The sequence below is a fragment of the Ambystoma mexicanum genome, chromosome 8 (genome assembly GCF_040938575.1).
Source record: "Ambystoma mexicanum isolate Mex_15411 chromosome 8, UKY_AmexF1_1, whole genome shotgun sequence".
NCBI lineage: Eukaryota > Metazoa > Chordata > Amphibia > Caudata > Ambystomatidae > Ambystoma > Ambystoma mexicanum.
The window spans coordinates 1,447,264,950-1,447,289,932 of NC_090929.1; the positions used below are offsets into that span (position 1 = coordinate 1,447,264,950).

General features: G+C 43.1%; 1 protein-coding gene across 5 annotated transcripts in view; it reads left to right on the forward strand.

The window, feature by feature from the left end:
• Nucleotides 1-24,983, forward strand: part of LOC138473098 (prominin-1-A-like) — a 1,012,351-nt gene that overhangs the window by 533,658 nt on the left and 453,710 nt on the right. For 4 of the 5 annotated variants that reach the window (XM_069611612.1, XM_069611614.1, XM_069611613.1 and 1 more), the window contains one exon: nt 8,421-8,541. The exons of the other annotated variant lie outside the window; for it this stretch is intronic. In XM_069611612.1, coding sequence (XP_069467713.1) covers nt 8,421-8,541 — 121 coding nt within the window. The remainder of the gene's footprint in view (nt 1-8,420; nt 8,542-24,983) is intronic. 5 annotated transcript variants of the gene reach the window in all.

A 24,983-nucleotide genomic window follows, 5' to 3' on the forward strand; every position in this document is an offset into this window, starting at 1 on the left:
TACCCCACCACCCGTGTACCTTCTACATTGGTCTGTGGTGGTCTTGGGGCCTTCTGGCGATCTGCTGTGGGGCTTGGGTGGGCTTCTTTTGGTCTGTGGCAGCTCCGCAGTACCAATCTTCCTCATGTAGCGGCTCAGCTTCCCAGGATGCTCGCCTGAGGCCTGCTTCCGCCAGTTTGCCATCCCTTCTCTGCCTCAGGAATGAACTACAGAGGTTCTGGCTGCTTTGGTGGCATCCTGGCCCTCCTCGCGTCCACGGAACTGGCTCTTGTAGCTCTCCCAGGAAGGTCTCCTCTCTTTAGTCCTTCTTCCCTTTTTATTTAAAACATGGATTTAACAGAATCAGATTGTCTAATCCACTCACTTTGGTTCTGCTGTGCACTCTTTAGAACTGTGTTTCTTCCTTGTTGCAGTACTAGATTTACTAGTCCCACAGGAATCACCAGTGTTCTTCCTCGTCTCAGTACTTCCTACACTAGAGGTATAAGAAAAACAAATGGGTACAGGAGGAATGTACTGACTGGTGGGGGTTAAGGAAGGTGGGCTATAGGGATACCATGTTCTCCCTAGGTCATCACTAATCCCATAGGGGGACTTCCCTCCATGAGATCCACCCAATGAGTACCACCCCAGGAGGCTATCGGATAGCAGCCTCACCTTCCTGGACTCATGGGAAGGGACTCCCCCCTAGGGCAGAAGTGACGACATCTGGGGATTTGTCACAGTATACAAATAGCTCAAATGTCCACCTTTTTGATGCAGAAAATGATGTTTGTCTTATAAGGCAATTATATTTTTAACCTGAGACAGACAGCTCTCAAGGAAAGCTTGAGTTGTGTATGCTATGACTCGTAACTCTGGGCTGCATTGAAGCCCTTATCATATAGGTGTTCTTTGCTGCCCCCTCATCATTGCTTTTCTGCCCACAGCACTGCCTCTATGGGCTAGCGATACAAGCAAGGCAAATATACCAATTTCTGGGGTCCCTGCGCAGACACTGTAGGACCCATCAAACCAAGGAAATGAAGGGATCCCAAAATATATGTTCACCCCTCCTCCCCTCTCCCTTTGTCCCAATCACAACCGATGCAACAATAAAGAATTGACATTGCAAGGGCAACATTAGCATTTCGCGAGGAGACTACTTGTTTTCTAGCACTGATACGAATGTTAATAATAGCAGACATGAGGAAGGCATTCCACCTGCAGTATAGATGCAGTATAGATGCAGTATAGATGCAAAGCTCATTATCCATATGAAAAAGGTACAAACACCCCAGCATAGGCACAGAACTTTGAGTAGCAGGTTTCCGAATGCACAAGTGCTTATGCAAGGGTGCAGGAGGTCGTTTGGAAGCAACGAGGAGGATACACATAGCAGGCCACAAAAGAAGAATATGGATTTCAAGATACTAAGAAGGTGCACCTACGGAAACAGAGATTGGAAAAGGGCCATCCTTTTCAAGTGGTGCTGCCATGAGTGAGCCAAGAAGCAAACTACTTCTACTTTGTGATGCATAATGTGTAATTGCCAGTACTATTATTTATGAAGCAACACTACAGTCTGTTGTAACACGAGTGAGGCTTTTTTGGAGACAGTATCCAGAGAACCTAAAATCCCTACTAGGGACTGATAATTTTGACATGTTTGGCACTAGATTACAAGTGTTGCCCAGGCAAAACGCTCTTGTGTTTTATGGAGATATTGAGATTTAAAGCCCAGTCTGCAATTCTAGCATTTGTACAGCAATGTGTAATTATTTGTGAATGTTACACAAATCTGATGAAAAGCTAAGTTGACTCTCATTTTAGAGAAACCCTTGTAGAAACATGTTAAGCAAAAGGAACATAATTCTAGCTTTATTTCCTCAGTCATAAATGTAAATCTACAAGCTCCAGAATACTAATTAACTTGTGCCTAAAACATCTCATATTGGGGTTTCCATTATACATCAAAGATTTAAATACACCCAAGAAATGAAACGGTATGATAACATCACCTGCTTATAGTCATTGATTGGCATAGACTTGCAGGTTTCTAATCACGATGTGAAGAACTTTTTAAATTCTAGAAAAAAGCAAACCCGTTTGTGTCAAATAAACAGACCCATAATGACCTGTGGCGTTTGGTTTGCTCTCCCTTGTTCCATGGTAATAGGATTACGAATGTCCCCCAAAATGTGAGAGGTCACGCCTTTACACCAAAGATGGCACAGTTCTAAATAGTGAGTTAAGACAATTTGGCAACCATCACAGTGTCATCCTGTGGCAAATCTGAGAGATACGACTTGTGATTTTGGTTTTGCTATCTCCAAATTGGCTGCCTAATTACCGCTCCTGAATAATGCTGCCACCTAGCATTTATAACCCTCATTTAGGCACATCGAGCTCTAGACCTGGGCCATGCTGATGCTGTGTTACTTTAAATAAGTAGCTCCTTCTGGTGCGGGCGCCACATGTATTACTACTATTTAAGTTGATGCTCAGCAGTTGATTTGCTGCAGAGAGGAAAGGCTGAGTCAGACTTGCCGGGAATTACTATTGAGATCTGGCATATGAAAAGAGATCTCTGCAAGAAGCGCTTAACATACAGAACTATCTTCTTCCTACCCATTGTGGCAGTCACCTAATAAATATACATTTCAATTTACATTATTGTATGCAATACATATATTTCCCAAAGAAAGGTGAAATCCCCGACAACAAACATAATGCATTCACAAAAGGTAACACAGAACACATTACAGGACTGAAACGTAGTTGTCAACAATTGCTAAGCAGGAGGCTGGGAAAATTACATCATGGCATGTTATTTATGTTTTGTGAAAATGAATCTGAGACTTCTGGTCAGGTGGGGACATGCAGAATGTGCCCCATTTGCCTTTCCATTAAGACATTTCTGAGTAAAGGGGATAGGGAAGGAAGGTATGAGGCCACCGTATTATGTTGGGTGGGGGAGGTCCCTGCAACCCTCCCCACTCCTGCTATAGTCAACCTCCTCCCCTCGCCACACCAGCTGAGAGACTGGGAGGAAGATTAAAAGCTGTGATGCTATTCCACTCTAATAGGTCTTCCACGTACCATCCTTTACTTCGCTTAAACGTCTTCTACATGTACATCTTCTACATTCACTTCATCAGACATTTACTTCTTCATGCTTTTACTTCTGCTTACCTTTACTTCATCTGTATCTTTACATTGGCAAGGTGCCAATGGATATGGTAAGGTTAGCTGTAAGGTTAGGGTTGAGGTAAAGGAAGGCTAGGGGGAAGAATATGGGTTAGTAAAGAAGGGGGGGCACTAGGGGCCTACCCCTGTAATGTTGAAGTGAATGTTCAAAAAAAGTGAAAGACGGAAGGAAGTAAAGGCTTGAATAGGTAAATGTATGGCAAAGTAAATGCAGAAGAAGTAAAGCCACGCGTCCCCAAAAGGATTTCATAGCGGGAGGATACAGCATTTGAAAATCACGTTGTGCTAAAGGTTTCCTATGTAAGCCAAACACAACAAATAGCATATTCTGATATTTATATGTATTATTCATATTTATAAAATATACATAAATAAGTGCATGAATCTCCATCATTAAAGCATCAAGGGATGTAAAATGGACAGCCCCCCTACTTGAGCATTTGTTGGAACCAGATCATACTATGCTGATCTTAGGATCTTTGTGCTTAAAGGCAATTTCAACCCAACCTACACCTCACTGATGACGCACAATGAGGCGAAAACATGTCTGGGGTTGCTTGCGATCTCATGGAGAAGGTATATGACCAAGCAGTTCCAAACCTGAATTGCATATGGTCTTTTCCCTTTCTGTAATGGCATGGCAGGCTAACAAATGATTATTTGGAAGGTTGCCCAGATGGATTCCAGTGGTTAAGATTAAATCAAAACCTTGCAGTGATCACCTATTTTGTTTGGAAATGTTAAGAGGGAAAAAGCAAGGAGGACCAATGAAAACAATTGCATGCAGAGGCTTGGATAGCCATTTTGGCTTCAGGAGTCACTATCTTTTTTTTTTAATTTTAATGTTTTAGTTGGTTTGTTACAAACATTAAAAAAAAAAGCGAAAAACCAAAACTAACATATTTTACATTCATCAGACATACTAGAAAGGACAGAGCATAGTGGACAAACTGATCTCTTAAATCATTGAATCAAGTTGTTCTCTTTCCGATAAGCGCTGCACAATTGTTTCCAAAAAGAACGTCAAGGCAAGTGTCAGTTTCTTGCTTCAGTCATTAAAGCATCTTTGCCACCATTCTTCAGCGCTCAGGGGGCACAGTCTGCTTTCAGCTTCCCCAGGTGTTTTGTTCTTTCTTCTCGCAGGGCTGTGCAAAACAATGTCAAATGTTTTAACGTTTCGTCTTGTGTGTTGCATAACCTACATTTCAAGTTCATTTCTTTATTTTTTAGCCAACGACTTTGAACTTCTTTTGTCTTAAGTTCAGCCACAATTTCCGCAGGAGGGTTCATCAGTGTTTGTCTGGAAATGTGTCCAAGTACTTTGGAATATCATTCAGAGCTCTGGCCTCTTGTGGAATGTCCTGCATAATTTTGTGGTTGTTCCTTAGATTGATTGTGTTGATCCAGTCCTGCATCCGTAATTTTGTCTTTACTGAGTCAGGATTGGTTTCTAAGAGGTCTTTATTGGGGCCAATGTTGGCTAGAATTCCCTCACAACGTTCAACCCACAGAGTGAGAATGTTATCTTTGTGTCCACTACTTGGGTCATGCAAAATATAAAATTGGGGGACTCTGTTCTTCTTTATCATCTTACGATACGTCGTCCGCATGTTCCAAGAAATTCTAGCATTTCTGGATAACAAACCCAATTCATATTGAATACATGCAGTGGGCGTTCCCTTTGCCAACCACAGTGCTTTAGTCCAGAAAATGTTTTCCAGAGTGGCCGACACAGTGTTTGAACAGCCCAGGACACAGTCAACCCCATGACTCATGGCTGGAACTGCGTTTTGTTTGTAGAAATGTAATATCGGCCTCAATGAAAATTTACCAAATTTCCTGTTAAGTACTGCCGCTTGTTTAGCGAGCTGCTTACATTTTGCCTTTAATTTTGCTACCCACGGAGCATCTTTTAAGCTAGAACAGATCAGCATTCCTAGATATCTGACATGCATCACACGTGCTATGGGTTGTTTCTCTAGGCACCACTGACATTTTTTCCCTTGTCGAGCAGTGTTCTTTCTCAGGTCCGGAATTATTAAGATTTCCGACTTCTAGTCAGTATTTCCGAGTCACTATCTCAATTGACAAACTCACTCTTTCCACTCGTATGGATGCAGTGGCCGCAACATCCATACAAGCTACTTTTTGATCAATCTCTCCAAGGCACTTCACTGGCATCTGACAGACACCGCTCCAGTCCCACTTGTCTCTCTCGTGCAATGGTTCATTTCCAAACCCAATCAAACCCAGACCTATCAGTCTTTCTAAAAAAGCACCAGCCCCACAGGCTTCTCAGAGGCCTCCGACTTCTCCTATCTCATGTCAAACTATGCCCTTTCCTCATTGGGTATAGAGAAACACAATTTCAATAAGGGCAGCCTTGCCACACTGGCCTTCCTAAGCCAAAGGCTAAGATATGATGAATTGTGCCCCTTCCTCACCGGCCTCCTCGAGGCACATGTAAATGAATTTTAAAAAAAAATAATTGTATACAGTACAATGAACTTTTACAACCTTGAAATTTAAAAAGAAACATTTAAAATTACACAATACACAGTTTAGAAACACAGTTTCACAGTGTCACAGTTTCCACACAGAACTGACCCACACAAGGAAATAGCCCAGAGAGGGCAAACTAGACTAACCAATCCAGGTAAATTGTCTAAATACCATAACCAATCGGATGGAACAATCCACATAACAAATGTTAGCCCCTGATAGTGATGACAGAAACAGAGAAGAAAGGCTCAGGAGTCCAAGTACCACAGGGGCACCCCAATACCCTATATTTACAGAGGTTAGTCAAAATCAAATCGGCGAGCGCTCCACACCATGGGCCCTCAATAAATACATAAATATTAAACTAATGGAGATAGCCCAATCACGGTACGATAGCAAATCAATAAGGAACAACAGAGCGCGATCACATCACTAAATGATTGTGCCATCACTGGTCTTGCAAAAGTACAGTTGTAGCACCTTTGAAATAAAAACCTTAAAAATGTACTGGAAATAAAAATTAGTTGAAGAGATATTTTGGTTGCAGCGGAAAGGATATAAAACAGACATTTGCCACTTGTCATTCCCAAACCATACTTAACTCGGCAGCTGCCATGCCCTTCTCGCTTCTTTACAGAAGGTTAACCATAACTGTCCTTAACACATGGGTTTGGGTTTTTAGTAATATTTTGAGTTTGTTTATGATATAAACTAGCATACCCACAGTGCCCAGCCATGACCCTTGCACAGCAAATACATTGGTCACTTCAAAGAAACCCAACGTGCCCAGTAGACTCGCTACCTGAGAAATGTCTTTTAACCATGCCCTGGTCCTTACTTGTGGCCATGGACAATGGTCGCTGTTTCAGGGGAATGGGTGCTGGCCGTGTTGCGACACTTCAAAGAGACATGATGTAACCATGGCCATGCTGAGAGAACATTGTTCCCAAGGCATGGAATTTGGGTCATTTTGACGTGTCCCAGAGCATGGCCAAAGGCCATATTAATGACACTGGGCCTCATCGTAAGTTAAGCAGTATCCCAGCGGTAAATGCGTCAGGATACCACCCAATGCTAATAGCATTACTGCAACTCAGTCTGGAGTAATAGCGCCATATCCCGAGTTGCAGGGGGTGGTTAGTCCCAATTACCGATTCAATGGAACATATTAGGGACTATCACAGTGGTGCAATTAACTCACCAGATTACCTCCAGCTCAAAGCTGGACGTAAAGCTGAGCGACTTTCCACCCAACTCAAAGCTGGGCAGAGCGGTAATGCAGCGGTTTTAGCGCTAACACCGCATTTTTATTGCTTCACCAAACTTATGATGAGGCCCACAGTCTCACTTTGCATGGCTGTGGGCACATTTGGTCTCTTTGATGTGCCCGAGGCATGGTCAGTATGCCCACTGGGCATGGGCTGTAGCCATAGACAATGGCCACTTTGCTAACCATGACTGAAGCATCTCAAAGAGACCCAGGCCAAGAAAGCCATGCCCATTGATAGAGTCCAGGGACATAGTATTTTGCCATGCACTGGCCACCGCAAAGAGACCCAGTGTGTCCACTGAGCATTGAGTGGACACTTTGCCCATGGCATGGTCTTCAGACATGCTATGGTCACTTCAAAGACACTATATCTGCACAATGGGCAGAGCATGCAGCCATTCCCAGGGGAAATGTCCCCATGGCATGGCCATGGCCAAGACAACTAATTTGGCCAAAAGTATCCACACACTACATGACACTTAAATAGGAAAATACCGAATTTCCCCTGTTAAATATCGGCCAACCGATGAAAAGCTATCAAATGTGGCAAGACATTTGTTTGCTAAATTCTAACATGCATGCCACATCTGTTGAACTATCATGGGCATTCCCATATTAAAAAAAGAATGTGAAAGTGAAGATGTTTTTGGCTTTGAGTTGTCCATAAATCAAAAAAGGACACACTTACTGGCCCATATTTTGACATTAAACGGTTCGGCTTTTACGTTTTTCAGCCCAGGTACGCTGACTGTAAGCCTTTTGAAAATCGTTGCAGCCGCACTCTAGTTATCCAAATAAAGTATCTTTTCTTCTCATTCATCTCTGTGCGTGCCGTCTAGGCCCGCCGCTAGCACTGATGCCCAACGAGAAGGAAAGGAAAGGAAACTGAAACGCATGCAGCTCCTGGGAATTATTTGGCTTCATCAAGATGATGTCTTCACGTGCCCTTAGGAACAGCGCAGCTCAACAAACAGCAGGAGGAAAGAAAGGGCCATTCTGGGCGCAGATTCCATGAGCGAAATCAGATGAGTTATGTGTGCACTACACTATGGGCCGGATTCATGGAAATGTTTGCACATTTAAAAGTGACTTTGCACTGCCTGATTCATGGAACTGTGCAAAGTGTATTTTTACAGCGCAAAGTCACATTGAACCGTGCAAGAAATTCCACGAATCGGGTCCTACGTTTTGCCCTGAGGATTAATGCAGCCCTCGAAATACTGTACAATTGTGCTTAGTGCATTACTAGTGCGGCCTGCCAGGAATCATATAACCGTGTGTTTGATGCCATGATTTAAAATAATAAAACGTAGCTTTTATTAAAAAAATATTCAAAATTTCAATACAGTCACCTTAATTAATCATTCCAAATCACCCTATTTTATTATCCTTTGCTGGGACTACGTGCTACTGCAAATTATTTTGACTGTGTTTTTTTTCTTCTAATTTTCGTTCACAGGGCTGGGAATATTTGCATGTTCATCAGCAATGCCAACTTTACCGACGCTGTGAATAAGACGTTTAATTCCTTCAATGACACCGTGAACAACGTGAACACGTTCCTCGCGTCCGTCCCCCAGGTAGAGTCATGGTGTCTCAGAGGCGTCCAGCCTATTGTGACCATCTTCTTGATTGAAAGGCAGTAACTGCACTGCAATCAGCACGAGTGAGAGCTTTGTCCGCTTTCTGATTTGTGCTATGTATTCATCGTTTTATTCCTCACAGTGCCTTTTTGCAGGTCCCGTCACCTCTTCCCTAGGGTGTGTGTAGTTTGTGATGGTCCTATACCTGGATTCTGGCCATTGCGATCTGTCGGAAACCTTGGCTCCCAATATGCGAGATCATGCCGCTATGCTTAGAGACTTGAGAGAAAAGGGGACCACGTATGATCGCCCGTCCATTTCAAGCTCAACACCTTCCATCATAAACTCCTACATGATCTCATTACATATCACACGTGTCCTTTATGAGAATGGGAACATGTATTGCTTTAACAGTACCTGCAACCATTTTGGGCCTCATCACAAGTTGGGTGGTACCCCGGCGTTAAATGCACCAGGAAACTGCTCAACGCAATTAGCGTTACCGAAACTATCAGCGCCGGATCACAAGTTGCAGTGGTCGGTTAAGTCCTAATTTTGTTTTTCGTCCACAGGACTCAATGGGGCATTTTCGACGCAATTACCGCTGCAGTAATTGCACCACAGTAATTGCACCAAAAATGGGGGGAAAGTCGGTGCATTCACCAGGTGGATGCTCCGAGGTTCCCCCAAACTCGGGATTGGGTGGAGTGGTAATGCAGCAGTAATGGCATTACCGCCGCTTTTTTACTGCTCCATCCAACTCCTGATGATGTCCATGTCATCTGTTTTTGTCCTGAAATATCTGTTTATATGGCCACTGCATTGAAAGTTGCCCTGTTGGTTCCACCTTTACTTGATTACAGATTTTACACTTAGTCACTTCCTGTACCTTCTGGATAATAATAGCTGGATATTTTCAAATTAAGTAGATACAGAGTGGGAGTACTACAGGGTGGGAGCACTGCCTGGAAGAAGATTGTGATCTTCCAAAGCATTGCAAGATTAAACGAGAGGAAGCTGGCAGTAACTAAGACTGGCACCTAACAGTCAAGCACACACATTACTCTTGCATACCTATACAAGGAAAAACACACAAATAACCTTGAACACGTGAACACCGCTTTGTGTGTGTATAATAGTATAATAATACAGCAAGTGACATGAATAGGCAAATCAGTTATCCAATTACAGAGGGCCTCAGCAGAGGGAGGACGGCTCAGGGGAAACGCGCTCGTCTTGGAAACACGGTTTGATAGCGGGTTCTGTGCTTAGAGGCTGGAGTCCGGCATAAAGCACATTATAAGAAACTAATTTAATGTTTTAATTACAAGTTTGGTGTTAATTCAGTGGTAAATATGCAGAATTGCCATCAAAATCAATTACCTTTACTGCATTCGGTCCAGTGACATTACCACAGGATCATGAGCGGTGGCATGGTGGAGTTTGTCCCCATTTTTGGAGACCGTAGAACTCCATGGGGAATTTTTCTGAATTGTCATCAGTAATAATTGCGCTGATCAAAACTAATAGTACAGTATTGTGATGAAACTGACGGTAACAGAATTATCACCACTTTATCGGCATTGCAGTATTGTGATGGTAAACTGACGGTAACAGAATTATCACCACGTTATCACCACTTTTATAACACCATCCTACTCGTAATGAGGCCCATAGTTCTTAAAGTACGAACCATGCCCCAGAGGTGAGTGCGGTGAACTGGATCGGAGGGCAGCATTCAGAAAAGTAAACAAACAAGTGGTGCAGCACCATGCAAAACTATGCCAGTCAATACTAGCAGCATTTGCCACATTGAAGTCGGTGCATAAAAGAGAAGAACTCCGAGCAAAGGGTAGATGCTTGTGGGGTGCAGAAAAGCCAAAAGAATATTAGGTAACAACTAATTGAGAATAAGGGTGGTGATCAAAAGGGAGAATGTAATTAATAAGTCAGACCTGGGGAATTAACCTGAATTGGGGAACCTCATTCATCAGGGTTCAATAATAAGGTGAATATGCAGTCAATAACAGCCTGAACAGTAGTCAGAAGCAGTGGTTTGAAGTGAGCAGGAACGGTCAGGAGCGGCCCTTCACTACTTGACATTTTTTTTACTGTTCGCAGTTCCACTACTTTTAGCAACAATTTCCGCCATTTCTTGGGGGGCCTTCATCAGGACAGGTAGACTGTGACATCTGGGTGTGCGTGTCTGCTACGAGCTGGAACACGGAAGGTTGTTGAAGCAGACACCTTGATTCAAACTGATGTCCTTGCTTCACTGGGTGGACACAGTACAGATCCAATCTGAATGGGGGCAGCTAGATTATAGTTTTTGCAGGGGCACCTCTTGGGCGCCTGGCCGCTGGGTCTTCTTGATTTAGTAAAACCGGCAGCAATGATTGCTGGATGATGCCGGCTGGGAAGTCTATCCCCCACCGGGGTCACAGTTCCACTACTTTTTTTGTTACGCTTCTACCAGTGCCCAGAAGTCGAGAAAGGTGGAGGAAGATGGGTCAACTAAACCCAGTTGGGCAGTGAATGTTAGTGGACACTCAGAGCGATTAAGAGAGGATTCATGGGCGAAAGGGAGGTCAGCATTAATCAGGGTAATTAGTGAATGCAGGAGAGACCTAAGAGCATTCAAGGGAGGGGTCCTGGGTGGGGCAATTCAAGCATATGACTAAACGCATTATATTAGAGGGTAAATAGAATAGATGCGTGTGCTGGCATAACGCCATTCCCGCTAGCAGATCTTAAAGTGATAAAGAAGAGACTAAGTGGAAAGATGCTAGGAGGGGAGAGGTGAAGGGGAAGTGCATTAAGTCAAAAACACAGGATAAAACAATGTACAGATGTTGAAGGGGTTGTCAGGAATTCATCCAAATCTATCTGAGGGGAAGATCAGAGTAATGTCTTAAATTCTTTACTGAAAGTGAGTAGTGAAGGGTCCCTGTGATTGTTGATGGGTAGGGACTGTAAAATCTCCGAGCGCCTCCTAAGAAACGTGAACTCAGTGTTATTTTCTGAAGTTGGCTGTTTCCAAGCAAATGTCCACATTTCTTCTGCGAGATCTACATCCTCCTGAGATAGTTAGCTTGTCAACTAATAACATTGGAGATTTTCTGCCAGCCTTTTGCTGTCCCTCATCTCACCGCTAAATATGTAGTACAGCGGTGGGGTAAAGCGGCGGTAACTGAATTACTGCCATTTTACTGCAGTTTTTACTGCGACCCACTTGTGTCGGGTGGATACAAGGGATTTAGTGCTTGTGACTATGGTCACCCGAGCTCTGTGAGGGAAAACATCCAGCCCCTGAATTAGGCCCTGGGTGCATGATTTCCAGAGGACCATGAATTTTTTTTCATTTGGGTAATGTTTAAAATAGTGATGAGACGCCCAATGTTGCATTTTTCTGAGGCAAACTACAAGATAGCGGGCTTCTCTGGCAACCTTGACATATAGCTGGTCATCGTAAACTTACTGCTGGATTGATTGAAATTGCCTGCAAATCGAAGGAGCAAAGGCCCTTCTTCATTTGTGTCAGGCTGCAGTGCGACACTGGGGCATTACTTCCATCACCCTCTTCTATTTAGTGGATGCACAGTATTCCACAAGCTGCTTAAACTTTTCCATATTGTTTGACATAAAGCAGGACTGGATCCCCTTCCATCTGCATTAATGCAATGATAAGAGTAAAATATGCACCACGCACTCAACAAACCTATGATCGCATTCAGAAAGTCCGGTGCTAGACACTGCACCACACTTAGCAGTTGGAAAACCCAGAGGGAGGCATCCCAATCTAAACTCTATAAATAGCTTCGTGAGCTTTTGACCTCCACCACCCTCTCATATTTCTTCATGTTCAAATTCCAACACAACGGACAGTCTGGGTTTTGTCCACATTATTATCAGAATCTAGAAACCTTTCGGACCCATTTTTGTCCGTTTACCACCTTCAGAACTGGCACCAGAAAAATAGGTAGGGACGAGCACTGGGCTTTGCCATCATTGTCCTCTATAGTACCTCAGATAACACAGGGCGCCCATGGTGACTCACGCAGACATATCCCAAGATGGAAAAAGCAGGGCGCTGAAAAAATCCTCTTCCTTCCAGGCAGATGGATGTCGTTCATGCCTGGAGTGGGAGCTCTGATGTTGCAGTAAATATTTGGAGCAGAGAACACAGTGGCGGAACAGAAGGCATCTGATACAGAGAATGCAAGGGCAGGAAGGAGGAAGGCAAAACACAGAGCAACAAGGAAACTGGAGAACAGACCTCAAGAAGATCTCAGGAGCGCAGCAGACAAGGAAGAGCAGGAACAGATAAGGAACGAGACAGTGCGTTAGCTCAGTTGCGACGTGCTGGGAGGCCTTCCAGTGCACTGGATAAATGTGTTGAGCGCGAAGCAAGAGGTAGACCATACTCATATCAAATCCCTAGCCCATGCATCATGCTTCACTGCGGTTCATGCTGGGGTAACACGTCCGGGCCACGGCCACCTCCAGGATTTCCACAGGGACCAGTGTCATGTCCCCATCCTGACAGATACCCAACATCACCTCCCTTTTCGGCCCACAACACCTCTCCCTCACTTCCCTAAGGGAACCTCTTATAGTTGTAGTTGGAAACACCCAATGGGTTCCAAAACCCAGTGCAAACAATATTCTATTCGCTTTTACAAGCCATGGAATCTAGAAACAATCATCAAAGCCTTAAATATCTTCAATTGTGTCTTGGTATGCTGCGGCCTCTGATTTACGCCATAGCCAAATTCAATTGCTTCTCTATCGGAGCCCGGCCAGCCCTCCTAAGCCTTTGTCGGACAAATGCACACACGCATCATAATCGTGATCCAGGACCTCCTACACTCTGGACTCCGGTCCTCCTGAGGGTGTTCCAGCTAACAGCGCAATTAAACTATTTAATAGTAATATTGGAGCTATACAAATGACAAGTATAGTACAGTACAATACAATATGAAATTGCTACGTGCACAATATGATCAGTGTTGGGGCACACCCTGTTATCTAGATGCACGGTTTCCATTAGAGTTCCCTTCCAAAATTAAGAGGATAGTAAGAAAGAGATTTCCATCTACAGTCTGCACGTCACATAGTGCATAGCCCCAGGCTTCATCACCATATATAGCTGCAGGGCCAGATTTCTGTTGATAAACATTCAGGGTTTGTGCCAGGGAATTGCTACTTAAAACTCAGAACCCCAGAGACTGGGCCAATTTATTCCCACTCCTTTCCAACTGATTTATTAGTGTATGTCCAGGTAGTCAAAGTTGAATTCTACTTCTACACATCTACCATTTACTCCAAAACTACTCCTATTGCGTTTAGCTGTGCTCGTCACGATTTGCTCTTCTAAAAGACTAGCTTCTCGCCAATGATGACATTACAAAAGGTGCCTTGTAGTTTATGCATTGCTATTTCCATGTTACTGCAGAGCATGGCATCTGCAAACAGTAGGAGTTGCACCTCCGCGCCTTACATCTTGGGCACTCCTAGTTACTGGCCAATGAGAAACCTCTCTAAACAATTACAGAATAGGCTAAATATGTCTGTATTCTAATTTCAGGTGGTACAGTCCTTCCTTTTTCAGGGGTGAATTTACTTGTCGCCAGGCAGACAAATGGCGAGTGAGCCCACCTCTTTCCTTCCCATTTGTTGGCACAGACAGTAGCAGCTGGCGCTCATGGGGCCTCGGGGCCTCGCGTGTTGGCCCGAGCCGGGCCGTGCCTGTCTGTGTGAGCACTGACTGAACAATGTATAGATCGATTAAGGTGGAGTGGCAGCCTGCCTGGGCTGGGCCTGCCCAGGCAGTCTCAGCAAAAGCCAAACTTCCCAAAAACTAGTGTTGCACTTGCAACTTGCTGCATGGACCACTTGAGCCTGGTGGACAGCCAGGCCTGGCCTGGGTGGTGCCGACCGTGCGTGTGCCAGTACTGGCCTGCGCCATGCACTGCCACTGCCTGAGTTAAATTGCAAAATGTGCACCTTTTTGGTTTAGCCAGGGGGACGGGTGGAGAGTGGCCGGTGGTGCATGGGGATAGATAGAGCGGCAGGTGGCGCCGGCGGGACTGCACTGTCTGCATCTGTAACAAAATGTAACAGATTTCCGGTGCCACCTAACCACTGCCGCCATTAATTGAAGAGCACATTTCCAGAATGTTCACTTCCAGTTCCAGCATCAGAGAGTACAGATTCAGAGCAGCAGCAGGAGGCAGCGTGTGGAGTCTAGTGGACGGATATTGTCTGGTGGTGCGTAGTGGTCTGGGGTGGTGACTGCCGTCTGCTGTGCCTGTGTCACAGGCTAGTGCCCGGAGAGCAGACTGCGGAGCCGTGGAGGTGACGGGACCTCCCTTACCTCCATTTTGGCTTGGAAGGAAACAGGTCCCAAAGGAATAGTTTCACAGTGTTTTGGCTGCGCGAGTCTAGCAGGACTCAGCTCGCTTTGTCCTCCGTCTCCTCGTCACTCCAGTTTACTCATCATATCTCACTATCACATTCTCTCTGTCACTCTTCTCTTTTGCTTTCTTCCTCCTTCTCCGACTCTCCCTTCTCGACCACTGTTGTTGTTCCAATCCTATGTCTCTTTCTCACAGCCAACGGCTAACCCCACTGCTCCTCTTTTTTGTAACACTCCCTCATTCTCTTTCATGTATGCAAATCCTGGCCTCATCCCTTGGCCAGCAATTGTGTGATTCTGGCAAGCCACTTTTTCTCCTTCTTGTGTCCCAAATTGTAAAAATCTAAACATACAACTGACTGACATCTGTAGTTTTGTTTAAAAAGAAAGACACGTTTTCCTTTTTTAGTTTTGGCTGTTAGGTGGCAGAGCCACCTATAAGTCTAAACTATTGCATTAGAGTACAGATAGGGAGAAATGGTAAATGAGGAGGGACACAAAGCTTGAAGGTATTGTTTGATTATTTGTCCAACGGCAAAAACCATTTGTTTGATTATTTGTCCACCCATTGACTTCCCATGAACATGCTGATTCCTTTGGCCATTCCCACCCAGTTCCTGCCCCACCGCGCTCAAAACACCTCGTTGTGGGAACTCTTTCAGCTCTCTTTATTTAAACCTTACCACCTTCAGACATTTTACTGGAAGTGCATGCCTGTGTTTTTCGAAGCTGTATTATGAGAGTTAATGACATAATTGGAGCAGTGAATGCACTACTGGTGTAGTAAAAATGTCTAAACCAGGTCTGCCGTCAGGCACTTGATTTATATGTACTATGGGTCTCATTATAAGTTTGCCAGTCCGGAAACAAGGGTGCCGTTTCTGGACTGACAAACTACATGTCTGCCTGCCATGTCTGCTGTGCCTGTCAGTTCTGACCCTGCCGGGTGCAATAGCCACGGTAGGCAGACCGTTTACAGAAGCGCTGGCACCGTTTAACAACCACTCGGAAGCCGCCGCTTCCGAGTCCCCACTCCCATAAAGTCTGATAGGACTCTATGGGAATGGGGACTTACATTTTACTGGCGCCTGACTTCACGGGCCGCTGGACTGTGAATCTCCCAGTGGTACCAGGAAGTCGGGCACTGGTAAAATATTACGAGTCTGGCAGCAACCCGCCGTAAGCACCGGCAGGTTTACTGCCGGACTCGTAATGATGCCCTGTGTGTTCTTGACTGAAGTCCTGTTAAAAACAAGCATTGGCAAAACCAATGGTTTTGGCTTGTGTATAAGTATTGGGTATTTGCCAGACTCTGGTATTAGATGCTCAGCTACTCGCATCATTTTGCACCCGCTACCATCAATGGTCAGTTAATAACACTATGGCCGTGCAGTGCCTGGCAAGTGCCTTTCCGATACCTACATGAAAGCCCAAACTGGTGCCATTGCGAATGCTTGTTTTTTTAATGTATTTGCCTCTCTCTGGGTTGAAGGCTCACCCTCACATTGTCAGGACTGCCTGTGATGAGGAATAGCAAGATTTGGTGTAATGAAGTTTACCCATTAGGAATCCTGTCCCGCGTCATAAGTGATCAGAAGGAACACAAATTGTGAATGAAAGAGCTTTTCCGTAGCAGTGTAGATAGTCCATAGGCAGGGGTAGATTTTTAGGAAGCTGGATATATTTACTAAATATTTCTGCTCGTAACCTTGGCCTCTACTTCAACTGTAACCTCTCATTTACTCTCCACATTTCTCTAACCTCACGAGCCTGCCGCTATCACCTCTTCAATGTTCGTGAAATACGATCTTCCATCACCTTCCACACTACCAAACTCTTAATCTCATCCCTCATCTTTTCCCGTCTATTCTACTGTTCTGCCTCTTACCTTGCTCCCCTCAAATCCCTCTATCACTCTGCTATCCATACTCTTTGCTTTCTCTCCCCTCTTGATTCCATCTCCTCTTCACTCTCTTCTCTTGGATGGCTTCCATTGCATTCCCAACTTAAATTCAACTTTCTCTGCCTTGTTTTTAAATCTCTTCACGACCTTGCCCCTCCTAACCACCTTCCTCTCTTTCTATACTCCCTCTCGTCATCTCTGTTCTGCTGACCTATTCCTCCTCTGTTCCTCCATCACCCTGTGCCCCTTCCCGCTTCCGTTCCTTTCTGCTCCTTGCCCCCCTACATTGGAACTCCCTACCTCTCCATATCCGTTCTATCTCCTTCTACCCCTCCTTCCGCTCCTCCTTAAAATACTCCTTCCTGACCCTTATTTCACTCTATTCTTTCCTCCATTTCTCTCATTCCTTGTCCTCGGATAATTGTTGCGCATATAGTTATTGTTTGTTTGTAGTTTGATATTCATGCTTCTATTGTTATTTTGTTGTTGTAATGTAAAGCGCTTTGGTGTAAAGCGCTACATAAAAATTAACAAATACAAATAAATACAAATAAAAGGGACCCAAATAAAACCTTAAATCCCTTTGATGAAATGAACGTCAAATGGGTAGTCTCTCCCTCTCTTGCGCGCGCTCTCGCTCACTCTCTCTCTCTCCATCTCCATATGGGAGGAAGGCTGGACGTCCACGGAAAGTATCTTTTGACATGACCAGTACATGTCTCAGCATACAGCTACATTTAGAACGTAATTGCAGTTCACATTTCTGAATCCTCTGGTTTCACAGATCCAGACAGTGCACACAATTGGCTTCACAACATTTTGTGAAAAGTAATAAGAATGCAGCACAAACTGTTTTTATTACTGTCTCTGCCAGGAAATAGTGCTCCTCATTCACCCTCTTCGGGGCTCTAATGAAATTAGCTTCCATAAATTACTCCTCCACACGGTTTCCTGAAGTGATAATATTGCCAAATCTACTATAAAGATTTTATTTTCAAAAGATAATCACAACATACGGCCAGCATAAATGAGAGCAAACTAGAACCATACTATCTATCCACAGCTCATATAAAAAAACATAATTTTGCAATTGAAAGAAATGGACACGAACGAAAACTAGAAACCAAGAAGGGACAGAAACCAGAGAACAGACGATCAGCAAAAAGAACCAGCAGTGTAAACTCAATGGAAGTTAAACCCACGGCACATTTCTTAGCCACAGAGGCAGCATATTGTGTACATTAAATACCATTTTAACCATAGACCTCCAGGAATTTGTTCCAAATGTTCCAGAATTTTTCAGTATCATCCGCATTCTTGTAAATTGCCCTCTCATAGGTTGAAACAGTCAAAAGTTCATCCACCCATTCATCAATGTTAAAGGAGGAATTCGACTTCCAAGATCGTAGTATATTGCCAAATCTAATCCTGAGCGAGATGGCTATCGATCAAGGAAGGTTTTCCCTTCTGTGTCTCGAGTGCCGAAGAAAGCAAGACACTTACTGCTCCTCCTGACGTTGAAGATTTAATGGGTTTTGTCTCTTTGAATAAAAGATTGTCACCGGCTCAAGTAGGTTATAAAGAAAGGAAATTCATGACTTTTCACAGCTGAGCTGGTCCAAACTCTGGCTGCTGACAAACAATGCTGTGCACATGACGCAGGTCAGGGATTTCCTACTTGGCAGCTTTCGGGGGGAATCTCTCTGGTCTTCCCTACCTTCACACCATCCATGCTCTATTTCTCCTTTTGCAATGCCTCTATTCTTCTTTCCACTTCACCAGCCTTTCTGTACAACCCACACTTGCTCCTCCTTTCTGGCCAGTCCTCTTTCTCTCTCTGCTTCTGAGTCTGACATCTCCTTTTTCATCACTAGCGTTCTCTCATTTTCTCTATCCAATCCCTTTTAACTCTGTTTTCTCTTACTATCTCTTCTTTCTTTCTTGCATCTCTTCCCTCTCTAGCTCTCTTGTTTTCTCTCTCTTTGCAGTTCTATCACCCACTCATTCCCTCTTCCATACTCTCTTCCTCCTTCCATACTGTAGCTTCTGTCACACTTCATAAAGCACAGACTCTGCCAGGGGTTCCTACTCAAAGCAACACATAACACTGAGGACCTTTTGTTGCAATTCCTTGTGGTTTGGGGTTTGTGTTACTGTCTCTGCAGTTTTCTTTTGTGGAATTTATCTACCAATGATGCCTTGAGGTGACTCGGTCATCAGTGTGAGGCTTCCCAACAGAGAGCATGAGACAACTGTGGGGGCATAGTTTGGCTTCCATGCTTATTTGTGCCATGCCCTCTCTGTGGAGGAATGCTCTCCGGTGATGAGTGAAGATTTGTCTTCAGAAGGTACCCCACTAACACCAGTCTTCTGTCTATGGCCTGGATGGGCGCTGAACATTACACTAAAAAAGAAAAGTAATGGGGGGCCTTCGATAACAATTGTAAGGTTACCTCCTATCACTGCATAGTTGCCAAGCCATAACCGTGCACTACACTGCCTGTGCTCAGATCAATGATAGTAGATATATTAAGACATTATTTGTTTTTTGAATGTGAGTTTTAAAGGAGTGTTTGGGGTCCTCCCCTAATGACATGTAAAGATAAAGTAATGTAATTCTGTGGTTGCTGGGATGTTATACAAATAAACAGTGCTGGAAGTGCAAAGTTTGTGTCAGTGGTTCTGGCCTAATATGGTATAACACCAAGCATTTCTTAAATGTATGCTTACAATACCATTTTTTAAAATAATAATTTAAATCACACTTCACAATCACAATATTCCAAACCTTTAATAGTCATAAAATCTTGATGGATGTACTTCCAATTCTGTGACATTCACCCTCAGGGTAAATCTAAATCTAAACGCAAGAAGGCTCATGATTAACCAAGTCCTTTCTAATTCCACCTCAAAACTCTAAAAAGTGTAGTAATTCAGTGTGTTCAAAAACAAACATCTTCCCTACTTCCCTGTAGTTCAGTAACAGGAGATTAAACAATTTGGAATTACAAATTGGAAGTACATCCATCAAGATGCCCTCTAATTCCATACTAGGTACATTACCCTCATAATGTGTGTTTATATAAGTCTGCCTATGGAGGCATTTTGAAGCCTAATTTCACATGAATGCTTGCTAAGCAATGACCCGGTGTTATTGTTTTTGGATTGCTGAATAGCCAATTGATGTGGCACTTGTCGAAGAAATCGCCACATTTAAAGTGAAGCAGTGTGGGGAATTTAGATCTCTTGATCTGTACCATGGATTCATTGTCGGGCGCTTTTACACATTTTGTAGAATTATGCATTTTCCAAGTATAAGAATAACAATTGTATGTGCATTTTTTGAAATTTGAATTTAAGACAGCACTTTTCTCTTTCTTTTCTGTTTATAGTTAATGAATGTTTTGGCACTTAATCTGAACTTTGAAAGAACAAACTTTTTCCCTCATCTCGTTTGCCACTGAGGAATGTCCTGCATTTATTTTACACCATTAGGACAGAAACAGGTCGGGCTGTTGTCTATAAAACACAGATTGGATTATTAGTCTCTAACTGTGTAAAGGCCCTAAGACCTTTCAGGTTCAATGATTGTTTAGGGCTATGTATGGTTTTTGGTGCCATATGTAAGTGCCATTGTGACTCTTTTTAAATTGCACATATGCGTGCTATGTATTGCATTTTTAATGTTATATATTTTTGTATGCCTATCACATTAAACTATTTATCAGTTTTGCAAAATGTGGATTTTTACCTTTTTTGTACCCGAGAGATTGTTTTTTGTATTCATGTTTTATGATTAGTTAGGGAGAGAGTGTAGTGCCTTGAATACTTGGGTGAGGTGTTGTGTCCTTCTATATATTGACATAATTTTGTCAAGGTAGTAGCAAATACTGGCTTGTTTCGGCCATATCCTGGGTTCACTGTTTTTTAATATTATAATTTATTTACTTATAACATTGCACTTTCTTTTTTTTATGTATGTGTTGGGCATTCATTTATGAAGCTTAAGTGGCAATTGTGTTTTACTTCCCTTATTGCACCAGAATGTCTATCAAGGATCTGTTTTTTTGGCACAATACTGAATTTTTTGTACATTCGAAATGTTTACTTATTAAAGACATATTTCCACAAGGCTTTGTACTTTGTGAAAAATGTCCACAGTTGTAATTACAAACATTGGATCCAACTAGCCATCTTAGAGCATTTTTTCTAGGAAAGTGTGTGCTCTTGAAAAGCTTTAAGTAATTATCTTTCGCCCTTAGCCTTGAAACATGTACATTTCCAACATTAGCTTCAGGCTTCATCTTCCAATATTACCATTGATAGCAAATCCTGCAGTTCTGAGGAGGCCCAGCTGTTTCCAGTAAGTCAAACCCCTATATAACTGTAATAAAGATAACTTTAGGGACAACATTGTGCACTCGCGACCACAATTAACTCCGTCCAACCTAAGCGCCGCCTCCATGACCCACCCACCTTGGGACTTTTGTCAGGTGCTGGCCACAAGGCCCTTTGCCTTACATCTGCCACTGTCCTTTTGGCCCTGTAGTAAATTGATTGTTATTGTTACACTATTCAGTTGTCCCTATTTTAATGTCTCAGCAATTTGGACTAAAAGGTGTGTTGTAACATTGTTGATGCCATTTTGGATGGTGCAGTGATCAAAAACATTGTATGAGCAGTCGCAGGATGCTGTGTAAGCTGGAAGCTTCCAGCCTCAGCTACTGATTTTAAACATTTGATGTATTTAATTAGCCAGCATAAGTAACAGTTCACTTCATAATAGTAATGTGACGACTCGCACTTCTACTTGCATTTTCTTTGAACTGGACCCATTCCTTATAGTGTAATGGGGCAGATGAATAAGCAGGTAGTACCAACAGCCACTACTCAGATGAGCATAAAGTACTGATTCCTATATCTGCCCTTCGCAAGTATCAACCAGGGGAGAAACAATACCAACTGAGACAGCCCTACCACCCCAAGAGTCTACGGAAAAAGATTAAAAAAACTAAAACCATGAGGTTGCCAGTATGAATAGAATAAATGTTGTGACCAGTAGGGTGACAGATAGTTATTATATACGTAAATAGAGAATACCTGGATGACTATACACATACACACTTAGCAGACACAGGTACATATAGACATGAAGAGCAGCTGGACATGAAGAATATTTGCACACAGATTTGAAGGACATATGAATGCAGACATGAAGAATATTTGCACATGGGCACGAAGAACAAACACGTGATATATTTAGCCCCTAAAACTATTAACATGTAAGACACGCAGGGCACAACATGGCAAAGCATCAACCAAGGAACAACTATTTTCCTAACAAAAATGCCTCAGTAGGTCTCGGAATTAGCATGGCCACAGAACTGCAGATGCTGAATTCACAAAAACACATATTTGAGAAATGTGTGCAGAGCCCAAGCAGTAGCTTACGATCAGAACCAAGGTCAGAAGCTAGGAAGGGAGTAGTGGATGGATGGAACGTAGGGACCAGATAACAGTTCCCAGGACAAGAAGCGGTAGACTCCCCAGTTAATCAATTTTAAGAAGAGCACAAACAACCATTGGTGTCCAGGTGCACAAGAGCAGTAAGACCTAATACAAAGTAACTGACTACTGCCATGAGTGGCCGTAAAGAACACAACATGAACGTAAGAATTTGCTAAAACCTCAATAAATAGGACATGCACTCTCAAAAACAGTACGCTAACACGTGACCCATATATGGAAAACACTGTCATTTATTACAAGCCAAACACAGATAGGACACATGCAGAACTCCTTCAGCATGCATGCAGACACCAGATGGCACAAGGTCAAGTTAAAAGGATAGGGAAGGGCTCATGGCCTTATGATTATTCAGTATTCATTAATTGGAAATATGGCAGCCTACGGAGGTCTCTTCCTCCACTATGTCTTGCTCATATCTTGACGTCTCATTAAGTGTCCAAGGTTTGTAGGCTAGGTGCCAACCAATAAGAAGTTCCCTTGCCACACCGCCTACTATAGATATTGTTGACCAATTAGATGTCCCTATAATGATGAAATAGAATGTGTCTGTAGTAGGATGGGCCTAGGTGGGGCCATCAGATAGGTATCCACCAATGGAGTGTTTCCTCTGTATCATAGGAAACATCCAAAAAGACTGAGGGCAAAAAGACTGAATCCCAAAAGCCTGGCCCATTTGTCAACATATGCATATGTGTGGGGGGGGGGTAAAGTTCATAGAAATGTATAGATGTAAGGTGGGGGCTGCAGGGGGTCTCCCCATATATATATATAGACAAATATATATATATATAGACAAATGGGGGAACAAAGAAAAAACAATTCAGGCTTTTGGGATTCTGGCTATTTTATTCGATCTTTTCACACACATCCCTGTATCATATACATAGTTTGAGCCATTAACCAACCCCACTTCCCTGTAGGTTTTGTTAACTGATAATGTAATGTGATGTTATTTCTGGCGTAATTTTGTAACATAACTAGCTTGCTATTGTTTGAAATGTGAGAGACATGAGGTGAAATACTTGTATGCTGTCCAAGCTTGGATTCATCGTTTGAGTAAAGCTTGATTTTGACATGCACCTAAGTACTCCATCATTAGGTATTATTCTGACTAATTCTTTAATCCTGGGTGCACTTCTACAATAGGGCCAACACAAATGAATTTCTATAAATGTAAATTGCAATGGACAGCAAAAGCCAAAACTATGATATTTGCAAATTCTAGTTCTGATTTGCCTTAATAATTGGGAGGGTGTAAAATAGGCTAAATATTTGTCAGATGTGTCGGCGGAATAAGACTTAGCAAAGGTCCAGTGGCACACAACCTGGTTGGAGAGGAAAAGGATTGTCAGAAAAACATTTTTTCTTAAACGGCCATGTGCATACATTAGAGACAGAATGTGTCCAATTTGAATTGCTGAAGCTCATAGTTTCAATGAGTTTAAAGGGTGCAGAAGGATGAAGACGAGACACAGGTATCATATTTGTTTGGGTTAGAGACTTTTATTTGCACAAATTGAAAGGAAAGGGGGTTCCGGAAAGGGGTTGGTGCAAGGCCTAACTGTCTCTAGCTACTATGAGGGGATGACCTGCCTCAACAAAAGAATACTATGGACCCGGTCAGGATGTCCATCAAACAAAAATGTCCACCGTTTGTGTCCAAACCTATTTCAATCCCTTACACGTTCAATCTAACTAAAAGAAAAATCTTAATTCAAATATGAGACCTCTCCCATTCTGGATGATGACCCCAAAGCACAGTTCATATGTAAAAAAAAAAAAGTGAATAGTTCAGTTTTCACTGTTCACAAAATCAGCCAAATTAAAGATAACCCAGTTCCCTGCTCTCCTGTGGGGAACCTCCTCCTGGGTTCCTGGTTCTTCTTATTCACAAAACACTGTTTCTCAAAATCCTTTGGGGAATTCCCTTCCCCGGTCCCTAGCACAAATAAATTATCCTTTCCAATCTCTTGTCAGGTCTGGTTCACTTTCACTAACCTGCCAGACTCACTGTAGACTTTTCCAACAGGGTATCAAGTCTGGTTTACTTGCCTGCCAGACTTGATTTCCACAATTTTCACTTTCTAAGGTATTTGTGTTTTGGGCTCCCGCCCACTGGTTGTAATTCTTCTTATATTGCAGTGGGCCCTCGACCCTTATACATTCCACTGGTGGATTTATCCTGCTTTAATATGGGTCCCATACCCTGCTCCATTGGCTTAATGGGATCCTCGTCCCTTCCTTACCTAGGGTCAACTTGGATAGACTTGGTAGACTCCCCTGCCAGGTATTGTCCCACCTAGTTGAACTCCCAATGTTCGTATTTGTCTGTATGCCTCTTTTGTTATTTCCTTGTGTCCCTCGGGATGTGTTTTTCTTCTTCACACAGTTTGGATTATATTGTAGATTCTCTTTCTTACCCCCTTGTTCTGTTTGCAATGTTCTTATTGGGTTAATAAAGTTCATATGTATTTGTATGCTTCCCTTTTCATCCCTATGTTCTCTTCTGGGTGTTTTATAAAGTTTGCAAAGTTTGGATTATATTGCACAGGATCCCTTTCACCCCCTTGGTCTTTTCATCATGTTTTC